At 38.2% G+C, this 24,082-nt stretch overlaps 1 protein-coding gene across 4 annotated transcripts in view; it reads right to left on the bottom strand.

The window, feature by feature from the left end:
* LOC126175478 (leukocyte receptor cluster member 8) overlaps window positions 1-23,798 on the bottom strand; it is a 76,026-nt gene extending 52,228 nt beyond the window's left edge. The window contains exons 1-7 of one of the 4 annotated variants that reach the window (XM_049922293.1): window positions 23,639-23,798; window positions 22,479-22,579; window positions 16,903-16,960; window positions 15,120-15,189; window positions 1,370-1,573; window positions 1,125-1,214; window positions 758-1,013 (exon numbers count right to left, since the gene is read on the bottom strand). In XM_049922293.1, the coding sequence (XP_049778250.1) occupies window positions 758-1,013; window positions 1,125-1,214; window positions 1,370-1,573; window positions 15,120-15,189; window positions 16,903-16,960; window positions 22,479-22,564 (764 nt within the window). In that variant the 5' untranslated portion in view covers window positions 22,565-22,579; window positions 23,639-23,798. Of the gene's footprint in view, window positions 1-757; window positions 1,215-1,369; window positions 1,574-15,119; window positions 15,190-16,902; window positions 16,961-22,478; window positions 22,580-23,431; window positions 23,543-23,638 lie in introns of those variants that run through there. The other 3 variants (XM_049922290.1, XM_049922291.1, XM_049922292.1) reach the window with 3 other exon arrangements.
* Between the last annotated feature and the right edge of the window lie 284 nt (window positions 23,799-24,082).

Here is a 24,082-nt window from a genome sequence, read left to right as displayed (position 1 = left end):
TTCTGCAACTGCTCTGTGTATATATAGTTATTTACCAATATCTCTTTCACTGATGTGAGAATTTTGATAATTTTGTCCACTGTTTAAATTATTTTGTTATTTCCTGGCTTTTTTGTCTTTAACAAAACTCCTAAGGTACCTCCATTTCTTATACCCTGTTCAAATTCTTATATCTTAGCTATTTTCTCTTTCCACTTTTAACCCAGGTTTAATGACATTTATAACCTCATCTCATTCGGAATACTCTTTTTACTAGTTCAATATGTACCTTTATGAACTTCTTGCATATTAGTAGGACACAATGACAAAGAGCACATTCCTGTTTCAAATCTGTGGGCATAACTATGGAATTGAAACTGCCAAGGAATAAAGTGCAGATCAGGAATGTGTTCCATTTCACTCCCTCTACATTAACAAGTCTTAGACCAAACAATTATTTTCATGCAAATTACTTTTAAATCTCTTACAGTTCAGTCACGAATTAAGATCCTCAGTCATACGGAAGAACCCGAGACATATTTAAACAGTTAATTTTTAATACTTCTGAATAGATGAACTATGTCATAAAATGTGTTGTGGAAGAAATTGTAACATAACATAATTATACATGAATTGGAAAAATAAATCACACGCACTGCAGTAACTTATTACGATTTCTGTAAATATGCAATTAGAAATTGACAAATTGTTTCAAGGGATAGACAAACAATTACATAATAAATTGTGTTTTAGCAGTTAAATTTAAAAGAATACTCACTTTAGAGACTCCGGCCATTCACCTGTTATGACAGACTGAGCAGTTCGTGCGAGTGCTTCCATATACTGGTGTGTCTCTGCGTGGTTTACAGCAGCAGATGCCCGCTCCTGTAGTGTTTTAGAAACAGAAAAGGGTTTTCCAGAATCTTCTTCTGCGGCCGCATTTGTTACCTCGGCCTCTTCTGACGACTTTTCACGCATTGCTGACGGGGGCGCCGGTTCAGGAGGCAAAGGAGGAAACAGCGGTGTATTGTCGCCTGGAGGAAGAGGGGGAGGATGTATCATTAGGCCACCTGGTGAACTGGGCATAAAGTTTTCACTGAGAGAATTGTTAAGGTTTTGTGCATTCTTCTTATTTTTATTCTTACGCTTCTTCTTGCTTGCTCCACTGTTATTGAACGGCTTGAAACCAATCCCGGGCTTTTTATTTGGAAGACTAAATTTTATGGGACCATATGCTGCAAAGAAAAGTTCTTATCACCCTGTAATTCATGTGACAAGACAGAATAACATGCTCAAATACTAACAAAATTACAAATTGTGGGGTGAAGTACTTATTTACTACAGTAGTAATTGTAAACATTAGCTTCAATACAACTGAATGGCTACATACTCGTGTTTCCTGGTTGATTGTAGAACTGAGGTGATCTGGATGTGACAGCTGAGGCTGGTGGTGTTGGCAAAAGATAGTTCTGGTTAGCAGGTGGAGGAGGACCAGGAGGAAGTGGTGGCATTTCATTGCGCTGGCCACAAATATTTTCATCTGGTGATGCCTGACCACCCGGTGTACCACCTTGATTCTCCTCTTGCCGAAAATCTAACAAATTCAATTATTAAGTGTTAAAGTTACATGAATACACGCCTTAACTGTAATCATACACATAATTTTGTAAGTCCTTATCCCTTTTTCTCAACATTTATTAATGTACAAGTATGGATGACGTATCATTAGAAAGGTTTTTTAACAGGCCTCTGACACTCCACTAGAAGTTACTATGTGTGGCAAATTTTAACATAGAAGAGACTTAACTATCGTACCTATATTTTACAAAGCTAATTTATTAATAAACAAAAAAAAGATTCCCTTTTCACATTATGTTATTACAAATTTATTTGTTTTAAAGTACTTATTAACTGGATAAGTTGTTTACTGCTCTGTCATACATAATAACTGTGACCACTGCAGTAGTGCATCATCTCTCTACATTGCAAATGTTGTATTTTCTGTACGAACATGCTTTCTGAAAAGACAAACATAATACTCATTGCCACCCTGAATCGCAATTTACTCATTGCCACTATGGCCCAATGTGCTTAAGTAAAGTATGAAATGCTACTAGATTCTCAAAATACAGTTAGAGGTTACTGTGGGCTTAGTGATATACCAGGTAAAAAGGGAACATTACATTCTACTTTATATGTTTCACATTTATTTACTTCTTTGTATTTTACATTTAGATTTGTCATTAAACTTCTCTTTGACAACAGGGAAATGTAAATATAAGGTCAAAAGTTAGTAACTACAAGCAACTGATGACAGTAAAATAATGTCGTGCGGCAAATTACGTTTGCTTTACTTCTTTTGTTTTATGTTTGTATTTGCTCATTAATTATCAACTTTTATCTACAATGGGATGGTGTAAATACTACTGTCATAAACAATAAATAACAAGCTTACTACGTCAAGGAGAAGGACATTACAAGCTGTCAGAGGGTTGAAGGCGCAGCTACAACTCAAACACCTGCTCAGAGAAAAAGGTGACATTCCCACAACTACCCTTATCCAGAAAACTACACTTATTCCAAATAATGTCATTATATAAAATTATGAAAGTATGAAAACTTCACAATTCCCCTAGTGGGGAAAAATATGAAGGTACTTTTAAGTTCACTGAATCTGTCACTGTTAAGGGTAAAACACAGTTACAAAATAAAACACCACCACAAAATAATAATTCGGATATTTTTTAGTCATCAAGAATGTAAAAAAACCACACAAATGCCTATATAAAAAAGGGCCATTAATGTGTAAAAATGAATCTGGGCCACCACTATCTTGTTAGAAAAGTAAACATATTGTTCTCACATATTGCGTATCTGCTGATAATGTGTTGAAAGGCATGGAGCAAGTAAAATACAATGTTTACTGTGTTAAAAAAAGAGGGGAAAAAAAGAATTGTGCTTAACATCTGAGAGTTTATATAAAAATAAAATATATCTGTAAGGTAGGTTGACATAGCAACATATCAAGTGTGTATAGTGTTATTTTTACTTTGTTTCTATGTATGTGGGTTGTTACATTCACATAAAGTTACAATAAAATTAAGACATAAATCACAGCAGGTTATGGGCCCAGAGCAATAAGAAAATAGAAAAGCTAAAAAATAGAAGGCATGAATAAGGAAGAAAAACAGTTAAAAGATGTTTCAAGAAAACTAAGAATTTTGTGATATACAAGTGCTTAAAGACAGTAGTACATTCAATCTGTGGGATGTTGAAATTAGAATATTATTTAATACGCAAGACCTGTGTGATATTGTGGATGGAACTGAAACACTGGAAAACTGCAAAACTTTAGAAAAACAGAAAAAATGGTAGAAAATGTACAGCAAGGCAAAACATTTTATAATGAAAACAACTGAAAAAGCCACATGTACTGTGTTGTGAAACTTCCAAGGCAATGTATGATAAACTTAAAGCAATTTATAAAATAGATACGTCTCAAAGAACTCAGCAGTTGCTGCAAGAATTTTACAGTTTCAAGTATGATAAAACCAGAGACATAGCTAGTAATATAAGGGCACTACAGAATATAGTATTTGAACTGAATCATCTCCAGTCAGAAAAGATGACACACAATATGATCATATGCAAGATGCCAAGGGGCAACAGTCTGGTTGATTCACTGATCTGGCCTTGTAACACTAACCAAAACTGCCTTGCAGTGCTGGTACTGTAAATGGCTGAAAGCAAGGGGGAACTACAGCCGTAATTTTTCCCGAGGGCATGCAACTTTACTGTATGGTTAAATGATGATGGCGTCCTCTTGGGTAAAAATATTCCTGTTGTGACTCGCCAATCTTTCAAAGTGCCGCCACGCAGTTACGCGCGTCCTCTACATGCGGCACTGTCTGCCAGCCATGCAGCAGCAGCGCCACCTAAGCGGCCAGCCAGCCAGCGGCCGCTAGACTTGGACTCAGTTATGATTTGACTGTTAAAAGTGTACACACGTCTTACTCTGTTTACTTGATCTGTGACATTCATGTATTGTGTCTTCCTTGAAATATTTTTGTTCAGCTTGAAGTTAAAACGATTTGCGCTGAGGTAGTGATTTTTCTTTTCCATCGTTGACCCACATGTTTCCATGGCTACTTTAGAGCAACTATAGCAAGGTCTCATAGAACAGCAAATGCTTCTCACAAATGTGATTTGTGATTTTGTCGCGGCATCAAATGCGGGCAGTCTCTCATTGTTGTCTCTACCTACTTTTCCTCCTTACGACGAGATGACGTAAGACTGGTCTGAGTACAAAAAACGTCTTTGACAGCACTTCTTGACATTTCACGTCGCGGACGAACAAACATGTAAGTCTCTGTTCCTTTCATGGATTTCACCTCAAATGTATCGGTTGTTGTCGCAATTGGCTCCTCTGAAAGATCCTGTGTCTTTGTCCATTGCTGAAATGTGCTCACTTCTGTCCGTCTATTTTCAAACGCAAACACATGTGGTAGCCTCTCGTGTTGCCTTTTATCGTTGTCAAAAACAACTGAATCAATCCTATCACGCTTGGGCTGCTGAACTTCACGGCCTCAGTAGAAAGTGTCAATTTGTTACTGAAGTTCACAAAGTATCCTATGCCGATTCTATGGTACGGGATGCTATTATCCGATCGGCGCCCGACAAAGAAGTTAGGCAACGTGCCCTTCAGTTGACAAATCCGACTCTAGATGAAGTCCTATCCATCGCTCAGTCTTTTGAAATTTCTCGCGCTGCTGGAGTGCAAATAGAGGCATGGGGCAACATCGGGGAAATACCTCTTTGCGATGCTGACAAAGTGTGTGGCGTGTCCCCAGTGCAGCCTCGGCCTAACCGTAAACAAACCTCCAAGAAACTGCAGCAAAACCCATGGCAACTTCCTTCATGTCCGCGGTGTTTTACGAAACATTCATGAGAAGATTGTCCACAACGTTGGGCCGTGTGAAAAAAAGTCATCTGTCATCCGTTTGCAAATCCGACCGCATACATGATGTTCATGAACATGACGCTGATTCTGATTCTGTGTTGTCCGTCAATTGTACTTCTTCCCTTTCAGGGATGTTATTTCTCACTGTCCAAATACTTGGTCGAGATGTTCGCATGCAGGTGGATATTGGTTCTGCTGCCACTATCATCAATTCTCAGACGTATCTTCAGTTGGGTTCTCCAATCCTGTCACCTGTCACTGGGCAATTACGGACTTACAATAAACAGAAGATTTCTCTCTTGCGACAATTTCATGCTGAGGTATCTTACACTGTTGCACTGTTCCCATATTTGTGGTTGACCATAGTAATGCAGAGAATCTTTTTGGTTTCAATGCCTTTCGCGTTTTTGGGTTCTCCATAGATGACTGTCAGTATCGTCTCTGATGCTATTCCTTATGCTCAATTGGATTCCTTGTCGACGACATTTTCGTCCCTTTTTCTCCTGGGTTAGGCCGTGCAAATGACTTTGAAGTTCATATCACGCTCAAACCCACTGCTCGGCCTAAGTTTTTTCGGGGTCGGTCCATTCCTGTGGCCCTTCGATGATCAGGTCAAATGGGAGCTGGATCGTCTCACTGCTTCAGGGGTCTTGCTTCCTGTCACTTCCAGCGAGTGATCCTCTCCTGTCGTTGTCGTTGCTAAGCCAAATGGTGATATTCGTCTCTGTGACGATTTCAAAGCCCCTGTAAATGCTCAATGCCTTATTGACATTTACCCTATGCCTCGACCTGAAGAATTGTTCACTAAACTTGCTGAAGGCCAGTATTTTTCTAAACTTGACCTGTCAGAAGCTTATCATCAACTTCCTCTTGACACTGCTTCCCGGCAGTTTCTAGTCCGTAACACGCCTTTCGGCCTCTATCAATACCAACGATTGCCATTCGGGGTTGCCGGCGCCCCTGCTCTCTTTCAGCGATTCTTGGAACAATTAGTGCTCACTATCCCTGGGTGTATAAATTACCAGGACGACATTGTTGTCACTGGCTCCACCACTGACGACCATCTTCAAAATCTCCTCACATTTTTTCCATGTCTTACAGACTGCCGGTCTTAAGTGTAATCTTCAGAAATCAAAATTTTTTCAGGCATCTATCATGTACTTGGGGGTTTCAACTCCCTCGGGATGGTATTCGTCCGCTTCAGCAAACTGTCACTGCGATCAATGCCCTTCCCCGCCCTACATCTGTTAAGGAACTGCAGGCCTTCTTGGGGAAAATTTGAAGTTATAACAATTCCAGAGGTAAAATAGTCCCCCATTCGGATCTCTGGGCAGGGACTACTCAGAAGGATGTTGTTATCAGGAGAAAGAAAACTGGCGTTTTACGGATCGGAGCGTGGAATGTAAGATCCCTTAATCAGGCAGATAGGTTAGAAAATTTAAAAAGGGAAATGGATAGGTTAAAGTTAGATATAGTGGGAATTAGTGAAGTTCAGTGGCAGGGGGAACAAGACTTCTGGTAAGGTGAATACAAGGTTATAAATACAAAATCAAAGAGGGGTATTGCAGGAGTAGGTTTAATAATACATAAAAAAATAGGAATGCGGGTAAGCTACCAAAAACAACACACTGAACACATTATTGTGGCCAAGATCGATACGAAGCCCATGCCTACCACAGTAGTACAAGTTTATCTGCCGACTAGCTCCACATATGACGAAGAGATTGATGAAATTTATGATAAGAGAAATTATTCAGACAGTGAAGGGAGACGAAAATTTAATAGTCATGGGTGACTAGAATTCGATAGTAGGTGAATATGGAATGGGGGTAAGAAATGAAAGAGGAAGCCGCCTAGTAGAATTTTGTACAGAGCATAACTTAATCAAAGCTAACTCTTGGTTCAAGAATCATAAAAGAAGGTTGTATACATGGAAGAAGCCTGCAGATACTGACAGGTTTCAGATAGATTATATAATGGTAAGACAGAGATTTAGGAACCAAGTTTTAAATTGTACGGCATTTCCAGGGGCAGATGTGGACTCTGACCACAATATATTGGTAATGAACTGTAGATTAAAACTGAAGAACCTGCAAAAAGGTGGGAATTTAAGGAGATGGGACCTGGATAAACTGACAGAACCAGAGGTTGTAGAGAGCTTCAGGGAGAGCATTAGGGAACGATTGACAAGAATGGGGGAAAGAAATACAATAGAAAAAGAATGGGTAGCTATGAGAGATGAAATGGTGAAGGCAGCAGAGGATCAAGTAGGTAAAAAGACGAGGGCTAATAGAAATCCTTGGGTAACAGAAGAGATACTGAATTTAATTGATGAAAGGAGAAAATACAAAATGCAGTAAATGCACTGAAAGACCTAAGCCGAAACAAGGCCCCGGGAGTAGGCAACATTCCATTAGAACTACTGATAGCCTTGGGAGAGCCAGCCCTGACTAAACTCTACCATCTGGTGAGCAAGATGTATGAGACAGGCGAAATACTCTCAGGTTTCAAGAAGAATATAATAATTCCAATCCCAAAGAAAGCAGGGGTTGACAGATTGTAATGTCCCCACAGAAAATACCCTCTACCACGCACCAATTAATCATTTTCAATCAAACCATCCACATTCATTCACTTTGCAAAAGTTATCTGATCTGATTTTCTCGTAATATATGCGGCAACAGCTCGACGACGCCAAAGTATTTTCTAGTGCGCTTATTCTTTGAAATAACAGAGATGCATTAATGCATTCTCCATGGTTGTGAGAGTGCTAACTAGGACACCTTCTGGAGTATCTGTTGAGGGATTGACGTGTTTCTGAGAGATACATATTCTGCTTTTCTTCTCGCTAAAGCGAGCCAATTAACATTTGTGCCACTAGCAGTTTGTTTGAGGAGAAAGAGACTGTAAAAGGAAAATAATTAAGGCGTGGAAACACCGGAGATCTGGATATGTAATGGAGATGGTTTTAATACACAATTTCCTTCATAAATAAGGTTTGTGACTTTTTTGTTCGGGAGCGAATGAACGAATGAGTTTTTTCAGAATCATTTGATGATCATGTTGGCCCTGTAATTAGTGGGGAAGTTTCAGCTGTGTCGAAGAGAGCCTGCAATCACGGAGTCTGTGTTAAGTCGTCCAAAAAGGCTTCGTACACATCTGGAATTCACAATCTTTCGTAAAAGGAACAAATTGTCCAAACGATTGATTCTCCCGACTGACTGCAGTGTTTAACAGTAATAATAAATGTAAAGATCTCTTACAGCAAGCCAGCCACTGATTACCAAGACGAAGGACTCCACCACAGATCCTACTTGGCTGATTTCACGTAATGAAATATTATATTAAAAACTGTACATAGATAAAGGAGAGAAAGAGAGAGAGCGAATGAAAATAGAGATAATACTAATAATCCTCCATTAGTCTAATTTTTCGCCTGTCTTATCACGGATCAGCCAAGAACGGGGAGGGCCTTACTTTACTGTATAGATTTATGTGTGAAGGTGAAGGGATCTTAAAGGCAACAGATACATGCCTATACAGACAAGACATTACACAGAGATAGCTGCATTCATCATCTATTCTTAGATAGAGAGACGGCAACTTATTATCTGAACATTTAAAAAATGTAAAAAAGATGTGAAAATTACTGAACTATCAGTTTAGTAAGCCACAGCTGCAAAATACTAACATGAAATCTTTTCAGACGACTGGAAAAACAGGTAGAAGCCGACCTCTGGGAAGATCAGTTTGGATTCTGTAGAAATGTTGGAACATGTGAGACAATACTGACCCTACATTTCATCTTAGAGAATAGATTAAGGAAAGGCAAACCTACGTTTCTAGCATTTGTTGACTTAGAGAAAGCTTTTGACAATGTTGACTGGAATACTCTCTTTCAAATTCTAAACATGGCAGGGGTAAAATACAGGGAGCGAAAGGCTATTTACAATTTGTACAGAAACCAGATGGCAGTTATAAGGGTCGAGGGGCATGAAAGGGAAGCAGTGGTTGGGAAGGGAGTGAGACAGGGTTGTAGCCTATCCCCGATGTTATTCAATCTGTACATTGAGCAAGCAGGGGGGGAAAATCGGAGTACGAATTAAAACCCACGGAGAATAAATAAAAACTACGATGTTCACTGATGACATTGTAATTCTGTTAGAGACAGCAAAGGACCTGGAAGAGCAGCTGAACGGCATGGACAGTGTCTTGAAAGGAGGAAATAAGATGAACATCAACAAAATCAAAACAAGGATAATGGAATGTAGTCGAATTAAGTCGGGTGATGCTGAGGGAATTAGATTAGGAAATGAGACACTTAAAGTAGTACAGGAGTTCTGCTACTTGGGGAGCAAAAAACTGATGATGGTCAAAGTAAAGAGGATATAAAATGTAGACTGGCAATAGCAAGGAAAGCATTTCTGAAGAAGAGAAATTTGTTTACATTGAGTATAGATTTAAGTGTCAGGAAGTCGTTTCTGAAAGTATTTGTATGGAGTGTAGCCGTATATGGAAGTGAAACATGGACGGTAAATAGTTTAGACAAGAAGGGAATAGAAGCTTTCGAAATGTGGTGCTACAGAAGAATGCTGAAGATGAGATGGGTAAATCACATAACTAATGGGGAGGTATCGAACAGGATTGGGGAGAAGAGAAATTTGTGTCACAACTTGACTAGAAGACGGGATCAGTTGGTAGGACTTATTCTGAGGCATCAAGGGATCACCAATTTAGTATTAGAGGGCAGCGCAGAGGGCAAAAATCGTAGAGGGAGACCAAGAGATGAATACACTAAACAAATTCAGAAGGATGTAGGTTGCAGTAGGTACTGGGAGATGAAGTTTGCACAGGATAGAGTAGCATGGAGAGCTGCATCAAACCAGTCTCTGGACTGAAGACCACAACAACAACAACCCAAGATTTTGTCTATTTTGCCAGAAGAATACAAACACTTTTCACCAGCACGGGATTCGTCACACAGTGGTAATAAGACTATGGAAAATCTAATTGCAAGGCGTATAAGAGAAGAGGAATGACTGAAAAACAATAATCAAGAAGAGAGTATTGCCTTTGATGTTGGGTTTAACAAAAATAAAACATATAATTTGTAAAAATTGTTGTGGTCGTGTACATTTTGCAAGAGAATGCAAGAAGCCTAAGAAAAAAGAACACTGTTCTATATGCAAGAGGAATAATCACAAAGAAGAAGAGTGTTCTTTAAAAATAAAATTCAAGAACCAAAATTGAGATCTTTCAAGTCCTGTCCTCATTGCAGAAAGACTATCCACAAAGAAGAAGATTGTTATTTTAAGAACAAAGACAGCGAAAGAAAATCATTTTGTACTTTTGAAGGGATAGAAGAAGATCTAGTCACTCGAGAAAACAAGGATCAAGACACTGACGAAGAACAGAAAATGGAAGACACTGCACATATTGCATATGGATGTAACACAGGAAAGATTTCACAAGAAGCCAATGAAAAGAAGATATGGTCATGGTTGTTGATGGTGCATGTACAGGACATTTGTGTAATGAAGTGGACCAGTTAACAAATGTGATACATTATGACAGTATTGTAAAAGTTGCCAAACAAGGTGGACCAATGAAAATAGTTGCAACAGGAAACTTTGTAGGAGATAACTGTGTTCTAAAAGATGTCATGTATGTTACTGAACTGAGCAGAAATCTTATGTCTGTAAATGCAATCACTGAAAAAGATTGTACAGTTGTATTTTCTAAACATTCTGTTCAAATCTATAAAGGTGAAATACTTGTTTTGAAAGGACAAAAAACAAGAAATGGGTTGTATGAAGTGAACATTAAATCAGGAATGCAGTCACTACTGACAAAAAGAAAAACAAGAATGGCATAAGAAACTACGTCATCCATGCATAAGCTACACTTCAAAGATCAAGAGAATGTGTGAAGGAGTTCTTAATACACTACTGGCCATTAAAATTGCTACACCACAAAGATGATGTGCTACAGACGCGAAATTTAACAGACATGAAGAAGATGCTGTGATATGCAAATGATTAGCTTTTTAGAGCATTCACACAAGGTTGGCGCCGGTGGCACCACCTACAACGTGCTGACATGAAGAAAGTTTCCAACTGATTTCTCAAACACAAACAGCAGTTGACTGGCTTTGTCTGGTGAAACGTTGTTGTGATGCCTCGTGTAAGGAACACAAATGTGTACCAACACGGTTTCCGACTTTGATAAAGGTCGGATTGTAGCCTATCGTGATTGCGGTTTATCGTATCACAACATTGGTGCTCATGTTGATCGAGATCCAATGATTGTTGGCAGAATACGGAATCGGTGGGTTCAGGAGCTTAATACAGAATGCCGTGCTGGATCCCAACGGCCTTGTATCACTAGCAGTCGAGATGACAGGCATCTTATCCGCGTGGCTGTAACGGATCGTGCAGTCACGTCTCGATCCTGAGTCAAGAGATGGGGACGTTTGCAAGACAACAACCATCTGCAAGAACAGTTTGACGACTTTTGCAGCAGCATGGATTATCAGCTAGGAGTCCATGGCTGCGGTTACCCTTGACGCTGCATCACCGACAGGAGCACCTGCAATGGTGTACTCAACGACGAACCTGGGTGCACGAATGGCAAAACGTCATTTTTTTTGGATGAATCCAGGTTCTGTTTACAGCATCATGATGGTCGCATCCATGTTTGGTGACATCGCAGTGAACACACATAGGAAGAGTGTATTTGTCATCGCCATACTGGCGTATCACCCGGCGTGATGGTATGGTTACAAGTCTCTGTTACCTCTTGTTCGCATTGACGGTACTTTGAACAGTGGACGTTACATTTCAGATGTGTTACGACCCGTGACTCCGCGAAACATACATTCAGCAGGATAATGCACAACTGCATGTTGCAGGTTCTGTACGGGCCTTTCTGGATACAGAAAATGTTCAACTGCTGCCCTGGCCAGCACATTCTTCAGATCTCTCAGCAACTGAAAACGTCTGGTCAACAGTGGCCGAGCAACTGGCTCATCACAATACACTAGTCACTACTCTTGATGAACTGTGGTATCGTGTTGAAGCCGCATGGGATGCTGTATCTGTACATGCCATCCAAACTCTGTTTGACTCAATGCCCAGGCGTATCAAGGACGTTATTACGGCCAGAGGTGGTTGTTCTGGGTACAGATTTCTCAGGATCTCTGCACCCAAATTGTGTGAAAATGTAATCACATGTCAGTTCTAGTATAATATATTTGTCCAATGAATCCCCATTTATCATCTGCATTTCTTCTTGGTGTAGCAATTTTAATGGCCAAATTGTAGTTTATGCTGAGCAGAACAATTGCGTGAAGCTTGTGTGAGAGCAAAATTAACAAGAAAACCATTTTCTACTGTGAGAGAAAGAGCAACAACAAGACCTCTTGAAATCGTACATACTGATATCTGTGGAGAGATAGAACCCCCAACATTTAATGGATGAAGGTACTACATGACAGTGTTAGATGATTTCACTCATTTCTGTGTAACCTACTTGTTAAGATCTAAGTCAGAGGCTGAAAGATTCATAAGAAAATCTGTGTTAGAAATTGAAAATAAGTTCAATACGAAAGTGTCAAAAATAAGATGTGATAAAGGTGGTAAATATACCAGCCGTGAGTTTAAGAATTGGTGTGAAGGAAAAGGAATTGTGCTAGACTATAGTATTCTTTACAGCCCTCAGCTCAATGGGAAAGCAGAGAGACTAAATCTGACAATAATAAACAAGGCAAGAGCTATGATATTCAATAGTAAAATAAAGAAAGAGCTATGGGGAGAGGCCGTGCTCACAGCTACATAATCAATAGAAGCCCAACTATCAATCAAAGTGCCATACCTGCAGAGAAGTGGTTTGGGGAAAGAAGAGATCTGTCAAGACTTCAAATTTTTGGATCAAGAGTTTTTGCCAAAAATTTAGCCTATTTGAAGAAACTAGATGTATGAAGTAAAATGGCTACAGAAAGAAGAAATATTGCTGTGTCAATAGATGTCGAATTTGAGCAGAAAGTGACAAAAGAAACTCGACAGAAAAATCTTGTTATTGGTGAACTATCAAATGATACTAGCAATAAAAAAATGAAATAGAAGACCATGAAAATCAAGGACAAGAAAATCAAGAAGTAATAACACGCAATGAAGACACAAGAAACTACAACCTTAGGAAAAGAACTAGTTTGAAAAAACCTGTAAAATATAATGATTATGAAACAGCTTTACTTACCTATGAATTATGTAGAAGTGGTCCAGACAAATAAAATTGGTTAAAAGTAAATTGACGAAGAAAAGAGATGTCTTCACCAGAATGAAACATGGAAGTTGGTTAGTCCAGAGGAAGCGAAAGGGAAAGAAATCTTAACAAGCAAATGGATCTTTATAGTCAAAGATGATGAACAATATAAGGCCAGATTAGTTATCAGAGGTTGTCAACAAGAAAAGGATATAGATTTTAAGGAATTATTCAGCCCCGTAGTATATATATGTTCATTGGACTGTCGTTTGCACTGGCAGCAGAGAAAAATTTCCATATGAGAGTGTTTGATGTCAAACAGCATTTCTCTACGGGAAACTGAATGAAGAAATTTTTTTTAAGATACCTGAAGGATACAAAGAAGCTGGAAAAAATCTGTGTTTTGAAGAAAGCTCTGTATGGACTTAAATAAGCCCCATCCATATGGAATAAAACTTTGACAGATTTCCTAAAATCAGAAGGACTAATTCAATTGAAATCAGACCAGTGCATATTTGAAGATGCAACTGAAGAAATGTACATGAGTATACATGTTGATGATGGAATCATAATAGGAAAAGACTTGGAGAAAATTGAAAATATACTCAAAGAAACTTAAAAAGAAATTTGAATTGGTTGTGGTAGAAAATCCAGATATGTATTTAGGGGTACAAATAATGAAGATAGGGGATGGAATATTTTTACACCAAGAACAGTATGCAAAGAAAGTACTAGAAAAATTCAATATGACTGACTGTAAGGCCACGAAGACTCCACTGGTTCCAGAGGAAAAGACAAATGAAGAAAATCAAGAAAACGAACACAATGAATTTGCATGTTGTGAGGCCATAGAAAGCCTTCTTTATTTGTCATGTAAAACCAGATCAGATCTTGGATTTACAGTAAATTATCAGAGCCGCTTCACAGAAGACACCAAGAAAAGGGATTACAAAAATGTAAAAAGAACTCTTAGTTATCTACAAGGTTCCAAGAATTATGGTCTCTTCTGTAAGAAAAAAGAAAGTGAAGAAGATGACAATATTCACCTAAATGTTTGTGATGCCAATTATGTGCAAGATTTAAGAGACAGAAAAAGTACAATTGCATACATAGTTCTTTATAATGGTGCTCCCATTAGTTGGTGTTCGGAAGCAAAGTGTGACAGCTACTTCATCAACTGAAGCAGAATACATTTCAGCAGCAGAATGCACAGAAGAAATAAAAGACATCAATACCCCAATACAAGAGTTAACCAGAAGAAAAGTAAAATCATTCTTCATGTAGACAAAGCGCTATCCAAATGATCAAATCAGGACAGTTGGTTAGATGACACACTCATATAGATGTAAAATTTCACTATGTTAGCGAACAATACAGAGAAGGTTTGTTCGAGATAAAATATTGTAATACGGAAGAACAATTAGCAGACATACTGACCAAAGCTCTACAAAGATCAAAGTTTGAGAACTTTAGAAATGTTATTATGAAACAATTACCATGACTGTGTGATAACTAAATCTGTGAAGCTTGTGATTTAGAGCCATTAAAAAACAAACATTGTATTTTAAGGGGTGATATTGAAAGGTGCGGAGCAAGTAAAATACAATGTTTACTGTGTGTGCTTAAAAAATGCTGAACATCTAAGAGTTTATATAAAAATAAAATATATCTGTAAGGTAGGATGACATAGCAACATATCAAGTGTGTAGAGTGTTTTTTTTTACTTTGTGTCCATGGATGTTTGTAGTTACATTCACATAAAGTTACAATAAAAGTAAGATAAAAATCACAGCATAATGTACACTATTTAACATTCAGTACAATTTACAAGTGGAAACACTATACGCATACACAATTCCAGCATATCATGTAAATCACTAAGACAGATTTTAAAATAAATGCAAAAATGTTAGCATACCTTGATGTGTGCTAGGTGGAATTTGATGATGTGCATTCTGATCGAACACACTGTGGCTATATCCCATATTCTGCAAAGAACCACAGATCCTAATTAAATTAGTTAAAACATATACAAAAGCTAATGAGCACAAAAATAATGCACCAAAGTTGTTAACTGAAAAAACATATATTTATTAAGTCACAATTCTAAACTTGTAGTGTCATTCTTTGACCTTTTACAGTTCCATCACACAGCTAAATAACTGCTCTAGCCTAAAAACCACACAGCTTCATCAAATTTCTAAATTAACTGGGGAACACAAACTTCAAAACTAGACATCTGATGTACATCGGAATGATAGCCAAATGTAGTAAGTATTTTACATTGATTAAACATGAAAGCAGTAGCCAGAAAACATCGGCACCATAGCCTGATTGAAACTACTTGACAGCTGGACGTTTACATATTCTAGCTGGTTTCCTATAATCAGAGCATACAATGTCAGACCCGAATTTTTTGTTGTTGTCAAACTGTCACAATTGGTCAGTTCACTTCCAGTTCTTGGCCAGCATTCTTTCTTGATGTATTTGGATCCCAATTCATAGGACTGGCACTTTCATTTTATATTCCATCATATGCGATAACCACACCACAAACATCACTCACATAATGGTGCAAAATACACTTGTTTCATACGCAGCATTAACTAAACACTACTGGATACTTCCGCACAAGATACGATTCAACATCACATATGCAATTATCGTAATCACAGAGATTGGTTTACATTAGAGAAGCTCCACATGATACAGCGTGAAACCGATTTCTTGAAGGATGCAATTCATCACTGCAACTGTGTGATCACAGTCAAAAATATAACATCACTCAGTGATGAACTTTAACACAATAGTTAAAATATAAACCTAATCAAAACGGTCTGATGATCATTTTTATTCAATTAACTGCATCCTCCCGTTGCACTTCAATCACTAGTCACTTGAAATCAGCTATCGACAGAGCACCTTGGGTTCAACACTGCTCCACATTACACATTAACTGCATTTGTGAAGTGACTGTGTGTGTGTGTGTGTGTGTGTGTGTGTGTGTGTGTGTGTGTGTGTGAGAGAGAGAGAGAGAGATCTACAACCAAGTGGTAGCCAGCAGCCAATGTGGCAACAATGTAGCAGCAAGTGACAGACGTAAACTATGAAGTAATTTTAAACAGACCATAGATGATCAAACAATGTCAACTAAAAAAAAAAAAAGAACCCATATTTTGAGAACTCACAACTCCATAATGCATTAACGCAAGATGAGAGGGAAGAAAGAAGTTTACTACTGATTTAATCACACCTGTAATGAAGATGGACACAGGGAAAATCAATTTTAACTTTGTGTGAACAGCTTTGCACTAGTCATTCAGTGCAATTATCACTTCACTCTTGAGTAATGAACATGAATAGAAGTTTCCTTATTACTGCAGCACAAATGACTTTTCAATCACAAAGATTAATCTCTTCCAAGTATATAACGCTCGTCACGAAGTACCAAATTCAAACTTACGGAAGTTTTTTTTAACATTAATAAATGGTGTCATGGGTTCAATTTCATATTATTTTGTCCAAACATTTTTTCTGGTCAGTGTTTCAATGGTAATTTCAGACACAGCAATCTGTACATATCCAGAGCTTTAGGGTTAGAATGCATTTTTATTGCTGAATAACACTAATGTTTCCTAACAGAACACATCACACTAATCATCACCTCAATACGAAATTACATGAAATTGGTATCTACTTACCGAATTGTAGTAAAAATATGGTCCAGGATGTCCATAACCTGGATGTCCATACGCTTGACTGAAAAATAAATACATCATTTAATGATAAAACATAACTGTTGGTAGGAAGTTGTTATTCAGAAAGAGTCATGCAAATTACAAGACCAATCTGAGTGCAACTGACTGATGCTTACCAATTTTAATCCTATACGCTAGTACTTTAAACACAATTAAACAATGTTGCCTCTTCTCCAAATTCTGACCCCTCAACAATGTTTCAGATGGTGAATGTTAACTTATGTTGAGTGCACTCAACCTTAACTTCAGAAGTACACTTTGCACCACTTACTTTCAAATTAGGAAATTCCTAGTCAATGTGACTTAAATCACAACAAAATTTGTTTCAGAGAACTTTAAATTAAAAACAAAAAGACTCAATTTAAGAATAGTGCAAGTGCCAACAAAGACATCACTTCTCTTCTGCAAACACATTTGGTAAGGCACTAGTTTGTGCAGTTAATGCAAGGATTGTGTTTTTTTTTGCAACCAAACAAGAGTTAAGCAAACCATGTTTACTGTATATTATAGTCACCTATACAAAGGTTTCAACATTGTTATTTGATCTCCACCATTTGCTGGAATAAACTGGGCAGCTTGAGATTTGAGGTTAGGTATTAACATCAAGATAAGCCTACCTTCATTTGCACTAGAAGTAAATAGCCTAGTACAACATTATAAATAAAATCAAGTGCTTTGTACCAATACATTCCTTTTTTCTTTTTCCCAGTACAGACTTTCTTCATTCTAAATTTCTCAAAATGATGAGTTCTAATGAAATCTGTAACATGAACAGAGACCTTCAGCACACTAATATAGGGCTAACCAACACCCTGCAAAATAAACAGAGATCTTCAGTACACTAATACATGCCTCACCAATGCCCTGCCAGCAGAGATTTTGTTGAAACTATGTCAAATGCTTTTTCAAAATCTACCCATCACACAAAGGTGATAATCCATATTTGTTGCATTCTACAATTTTTGTCATGACTTGCAAATTCTCTTACTGTTACATCCACTTCTAAAGCGAGCTTGTTCCTATTTGTGATCAAAATCTGATGTTTTTCATTGTGATTGGTTATAAATTTAGTAACTGCCTCTTAGATTGTGGAGAAAAAGGTCGATATATTTCTGTGGTGCTTGTCTTTTTCCTTGGAACTATTAAAGCAACTTTTACCCATTATGGATGTGGAAAATGGCAGCTGGTGAATGAAGGTTTTCAGAAATAACTGCATCCTGTTGCCTTTTGTGGTTGTTCAATTATCAGTAAGGTATAGGTTGTCAGTGAGAGCAATAAAAACTTAAAAACCATGAACAGGACAGATTTTCATAAAATTTCTCCCCAAGCATTGAGAAATGCACTCTGCAGGGAGATCTGATAACATTGAGCACAATATTTGTGATGTTATTAAGGCTTTCTATGTCCATGATGTTAGCAATGAGCAATTCGGAGTCTAATATAGGGCTACATATCTCTTATTGTTATACCACTTGTAACTGATGATACTGCAATTGTCTTTTATACCTGAACCCGCACCTGGCAGGAGGGATAAACTGATTTGTGCTGTTGGGTTTTCTGGGTACAGTGTCTATTAGGTAGTAGGTAGCATTCTTTTGGCTTTTTTGATATTTAGCTTCTGTTTATGAAAGCAGCTGTAAGTACACTGTAGCTCTGGTTAAAGTTCGATGTCTCATCATTAATGTTGGCGTATAGAGTAATTGTGGACCTCATCCGCCATCTTTTTATTCAGTGTGGGTACCATCATGGGGTTGGATACTAATTAACAGAATAAATAAGCCTTTACTATTCTTATATCATGTTCTTGTGGAATGTTTCGATCATTTGTAAGCTCTGTCCTAATTAAATTTCTTACAGACAAATGGCCACAGGGCTAACGCGTGTAACAGATGTAAACTAATTTATTTTATACAGGGTGGAGTGAAATTCGCGCACTCAGGCTTTGCAGCACGACTCTTCAAATGCCAGTGATAAAAAAATGTATCTCTCAAAATTTTGTCCAGGAGTACATCCAGCAGAAAAAGGACGTTAAAGAGTGGCAATCTGGCAACACTGTAACCACATATAGGATAACTACCTCTGTCAGTACATATTTGTTGTGCTGTACAGTTGGCGCAGTTGATAGAGTTTTGGGTTAGCACACAAAAGATCGATGGTTCGAACCTGGGTTGAGGCACGTTTTTATTTGGTAAATGTAGTCCATGTGGTATCTTAATGTGGCATCTTAATCGTCAACAGTGATTGCAACGGGTCCTTCAGAAAACATTTGCACTTACATGCTAGAGTGATAGGCATGGAAGATTGGTCAGCTTTGAAAGCAGCCCTTTCCATGTCATGGGCATAAATTTATTCACACCACTTCATCTACTAGATGCGAAACCAGTTTTCTTTGTACTCTCCTCTGATGATCCCATAGATTAGTACCAACTATTATTCTTGCTTTGTTCAGGTCCATTACATTTTGATAGGGCGTTACTTTCCCAGTAGGACTAACAATGTGCTTTGCTGCTAATGTCCAAACTTGGTTACTATTTGTATGTGTTATCACCATGGTCCCACTAATTATGCCTTTCAACATCGAGTTTGGTAACCACATGCTGTTTAGTTTGTATCTCAATGCATTATTTTATTATTATTCTATCTATGTGATTATGGAAACATCACTTCTATTACCATTAGGGAAACAGTGTAATTTGAAATTGAAAACTTCACAGTTTCACAATTAGTGGTGTCGGGATGACTCATGCAGAACAATAATATCTGTCAGAGGGGCAATGCGCATTATGCGGGACGGCGTGCAGGACTGATGCTGTGTTTATACTGTATGTGCTGTGCACCAGACAGAGACTACTTGCAAATGGAGTAACGCGCCTGTGACAGACTCAAATACAAATGCGTACATGTATCAAATTTTCTCATTGTAAACCTCTAAACCAGTGTGGTAGACATATACACAAATGATGAATATGTGGATACGCTTCTGGTCCTTGGTGCATCTGATAACGGAGCTGGTGTTGCCACTCGTGAATATGCTGTTAGATATCCTCATCAAAGCCATCCAGATTAAAATGTTTTGTTATCTGAAGCTGCACCTAAGGGAATCAGGTTCTCTCCTTCCACCATCACGTGACAGAGGTCGTCCATGGACTTGCCATACTCCAGCTACTGAGGAAGCTATTCTGGAGGTCATACACCAAGAACCTCAGCGAACGACACGTAGCATAGCAAGGCAGCCGCGTGTCTTGCAACGTACCGTCATTAAGGTGCTGCACGAGCATGGACTGCACCCGTATCATTATGCTTTCACGCAACACCTGCATCCTGCAGATCGCCATGTATGGTTGCAATTCTGCGAATGGTCCCAACAACAACAGGAAGCCAACGATGACTTCGTGAACATCGTAATATGGTCAGATGAAGCAGCATTCACTTGTGAGTCTCCCTTCAATATGCACAATGCCCACTATTGGTGAGAGATTAACCTGCACATCACTCACAACTGTGGATATCAAGTTCACTTTGGTATCAACGTCTGGGATGAAATATTGGACGACAGGTGTTTGGGCCCCTACATGTTGCCTGACTGCACAAAGGTATCATGCATTCCTCTCAAACTATCTGCCTGATGCGCTGGAAGATGTTCCACTACATGTTTGGCAGAAGATATGGTTCCAACATGATGGTGCACCTCCACACTCTGGAATTAATGTGCAACAGTATTTAGACAGAAATTTTCCAGAGAAATGGCTTGGACATGGAGATTCAGTTGTAGGCCACTATGTTCACCTGACCTAAATCCCCTGGATTTCTTCCTATGGGGACACCTGAAGGAGCACATGTACTCCACCCTGCCAATGAATGTGGAAGAATTGGTAGCATGTGTTCGTGCTGCTCTTGTTACTGTGGACACAGCTTTGCTGCGAAGGATCCAGAGCTGTATGATCCGTTGAGTAGAGTAATGTTTGGATGTACAGGAAAATTGCTTTGAGCATCTGTTATTCTGAGGACAACATATTCTGGTGTGAAGGTCATGCAGTCATTAATATGGACATTATTATTGTCACTGGTTGCTAATGTGCGAAATCTGAGAGATCATACTACCTGTAGTATAAATGACAAGTAGATTATGTGTTATTGTACTGTGCTATCATCTTTAGCATCTCTAAATTGATATTTTTTTCGTAGTTATTCTATCTTATGACAGGTCATTTGTTTCAATTATTAATTTCTTATGTGTCCAACCACGTATGTTATGCTCAGCATTAAAAATTTTTATAAATTTAGGATACATGTGACCTAAGAAATGGTGTTTAGTATGAAATGTCAGAATGAAATTAGCAAATTAAAAATAAAAAAAAATAAAAATAGATTTGCCCCTCTAACGCAGGATCAAATCCCTGACTTCCTGTTTAGTAACCCAAAACCCTATCCACTTGCACCAACAGTACAGCACAACTAATGTGCTGACAGAGGTAGTTACCAAACATGTGGTTACAGTGCTGCCAGATTGCCACTATTTAATGTCCTTTTTCTGCCAATGTACTCGCCGGACGAAATTTCATGAGAGACAATTTTTTTTATTGCTGGCATGTGAGCAGTCGCGCTGTGAAGCCTGAGTGCGTGAATTTTGCTTCAGCCTGCATACAAAAATAAAACTAACTTGTCATTAGCAGTTAGCCAATCCGTATTTGTTGTTATAATTTTCTGCAAATTAAAAACTACGTAACAACTACTAAACAACAGGTCCACCAGCAAGTTGAAATTTTAAATATGACATGCCCAGCAAAATAATACCATGAAATGCCCTGACAACAGTGAAGAAATACAACAAAATCTCAAACCAACAGTGAATATGATTATGGTTTCAATTTTGGCGACAACATATTGCCCATTTTCTCCCTTGTCACTGGTTACATAAAAGTATTATCCTAGTGGCTTCATGATGACACATTACCAACCCACAAATACTAAACAAACTATACCATGACTGCCACTGGCCTTATCTAGACTTTAGTCAAACACTCATTATGTATGATGTGACTTTTTCAAATAAAGACATGGTTGGAGACAGTGGCTGTTACATGAAATAAATTGTTGATGGTGTGCAGCAACCAGCCGTGGCTGGTTGTTGTACATCAAAAACTTAACTCATTATGTACTTATCTCAGGCTATTATTGAATGTGTACCGCTTCTGCTAAATCCTCTTACTGAAAGCAGCAACTATGTCCCAATAATTGTAATTTTGGCAGTCCCACGCAACATTTTGGCTATTCACATTCACTACTGGACAGTATGGTATGGTGTTTTTTGTGGACAGAATAACTATATACAATGAAACTAGAGTCCCAGTCTCCAATTTTAACCAGATTTTAATTCAGATCAAATATTTTCACCATAGACCAATAACTTCTAAACATAACATTCACAGTTAGCAATTCTTAGAGCTGTGCTTCCCCGGCATACACGCTGTTCCACAATTTTGTGGACCAATTCTTAGAGCTATATGCAACACACTTACCCAGCATATGGATTGTACATTCCATACTGTGGAGGATACTGCCAAGGATTAATAGACATTTGTGCTGTCTGTGTCTTTTCTGCCATAATTTATGTTCTTACCTACAAAAGAGCCCACACAACACATTAAAATATTGAAATATATTGTTAAATATGATTAATAACTGCAGTATGTATGCAGAACAAAGATGTTCAAAATAATATATTAAAAATATTTATATTATAATTTTGCTGCACCAGCTCAATTTTGGAATTGATAAACTAAAATTTCTTTGATTATCGAGGATCAAATTACGAGTTTTCACATTCCCATCTTCGGTTTATCAGCACAGATGAGGATCCGCACTGATTGTTCTAATGAATAATCCTGGCACTCGGCCATCCAGTAATAACTTAATTCATGTACGCCTAACACTTCTGCGGGAGGACAGTGAGTTGAACCTTGTTGCTTCAGAAAGTTTTATGTAGACCTATTTGCCAGTGTCAGTAGGCTGACTAAAATTTTGTAGCAACCGCTAGAGATATCTGCGTTCAATAACAGGCAAGGACTAGTATCCAAAGCGGTGACAATAACAATTCAAATACAAAACGTTTTAGGCCCAACAAGGATAGCACTAACTAGCATCCATCAACAGCGGGCAATCTGTCACAAATTAAAAGCAGTGATATTACCGCACGAATAACACTATCACCAATCTGCTACAGCACTATACAGAAGCATAAATTATTAGTTGTGCTGACTTCATAACTTCACTTCATCCAACTTCATAACCTGTACTTTCATTATTCTCCTCGGTCATTTGCTCAGAAAGACATGAATTGAATCAAATAACACGTAAAATGACCCTACTACAGGAATGCTTCACTTTATTTTCCAGAATTTTTAATCTATTAATAACACAAGGTGATTCACTGTACTGAGAACTCAAAGCTCACAAGATTAAAACTACTAACGGCGGAAGCTGACTGGTAAGAAAAACTTCTGTGTAAATGTACACAAATATAACAACTGCAGGACCCGTGGCACAGGTCACAAGGTCCAGGTAGTTCAAAAGCAAAAAGGAGGAAAAATGAATGACTTCATGAAAAATCAGTCAACAGCCGCCATTTTGCGTGTCTACGACTATCTTAAGATTCGCATTTATACAACGTAGAACTTACAGAAGCAGACTAGCTTCTACAACAGTCCAAGCAAATAGAATAACAAGTGAATTTTACACAACATAAATAGTTGAAGATAACATAAATTTCATAAGGGTAACAACGTCACGTAGTCCTCCCACATCAGAGTGTATACGCATCACAGGACTTCGTTCCATAGAGCTTCGTTTCCAGTTTCACGATCCAACTTCCAAAGATGTGTTTCCGTGCACTCTAACGATTGTAGCTATTCATTATTCAACTTCGGTTGACAGAAAACGTTGAACGAAATACGTCTATACTGGTAGACACGAACACAAATTAAGACGGCACTAGACATGCGGCATATGGCGATTAAAGGACAGTTACCACTTACCATCACGTTACGTCCCTTGGAAAAATTGCACAATGTATTTCAAATGGCGGCATCCACACTGGCCGTCATGTCACGGCACCGTCAAGGTT

This window comes from Schistocerca cancellata, chromosome 3, assembly GCF_023864275.1.
Source record: "Schistocerca cancellata isolate TAMUIC-IGC-003103 chromosome 3, iqSchCanc2.1, whole genome shotgun sequence".
Lineage (NCBI taxonomy): Eukaryota > Metazoa > Arthropoda > Insecta > Orthoptera > Acrididae > Schistocerca > Schistocerca cancellata.
This window is presented reverse-complemented; position numbering and strand designations above follow the sequence as displayed.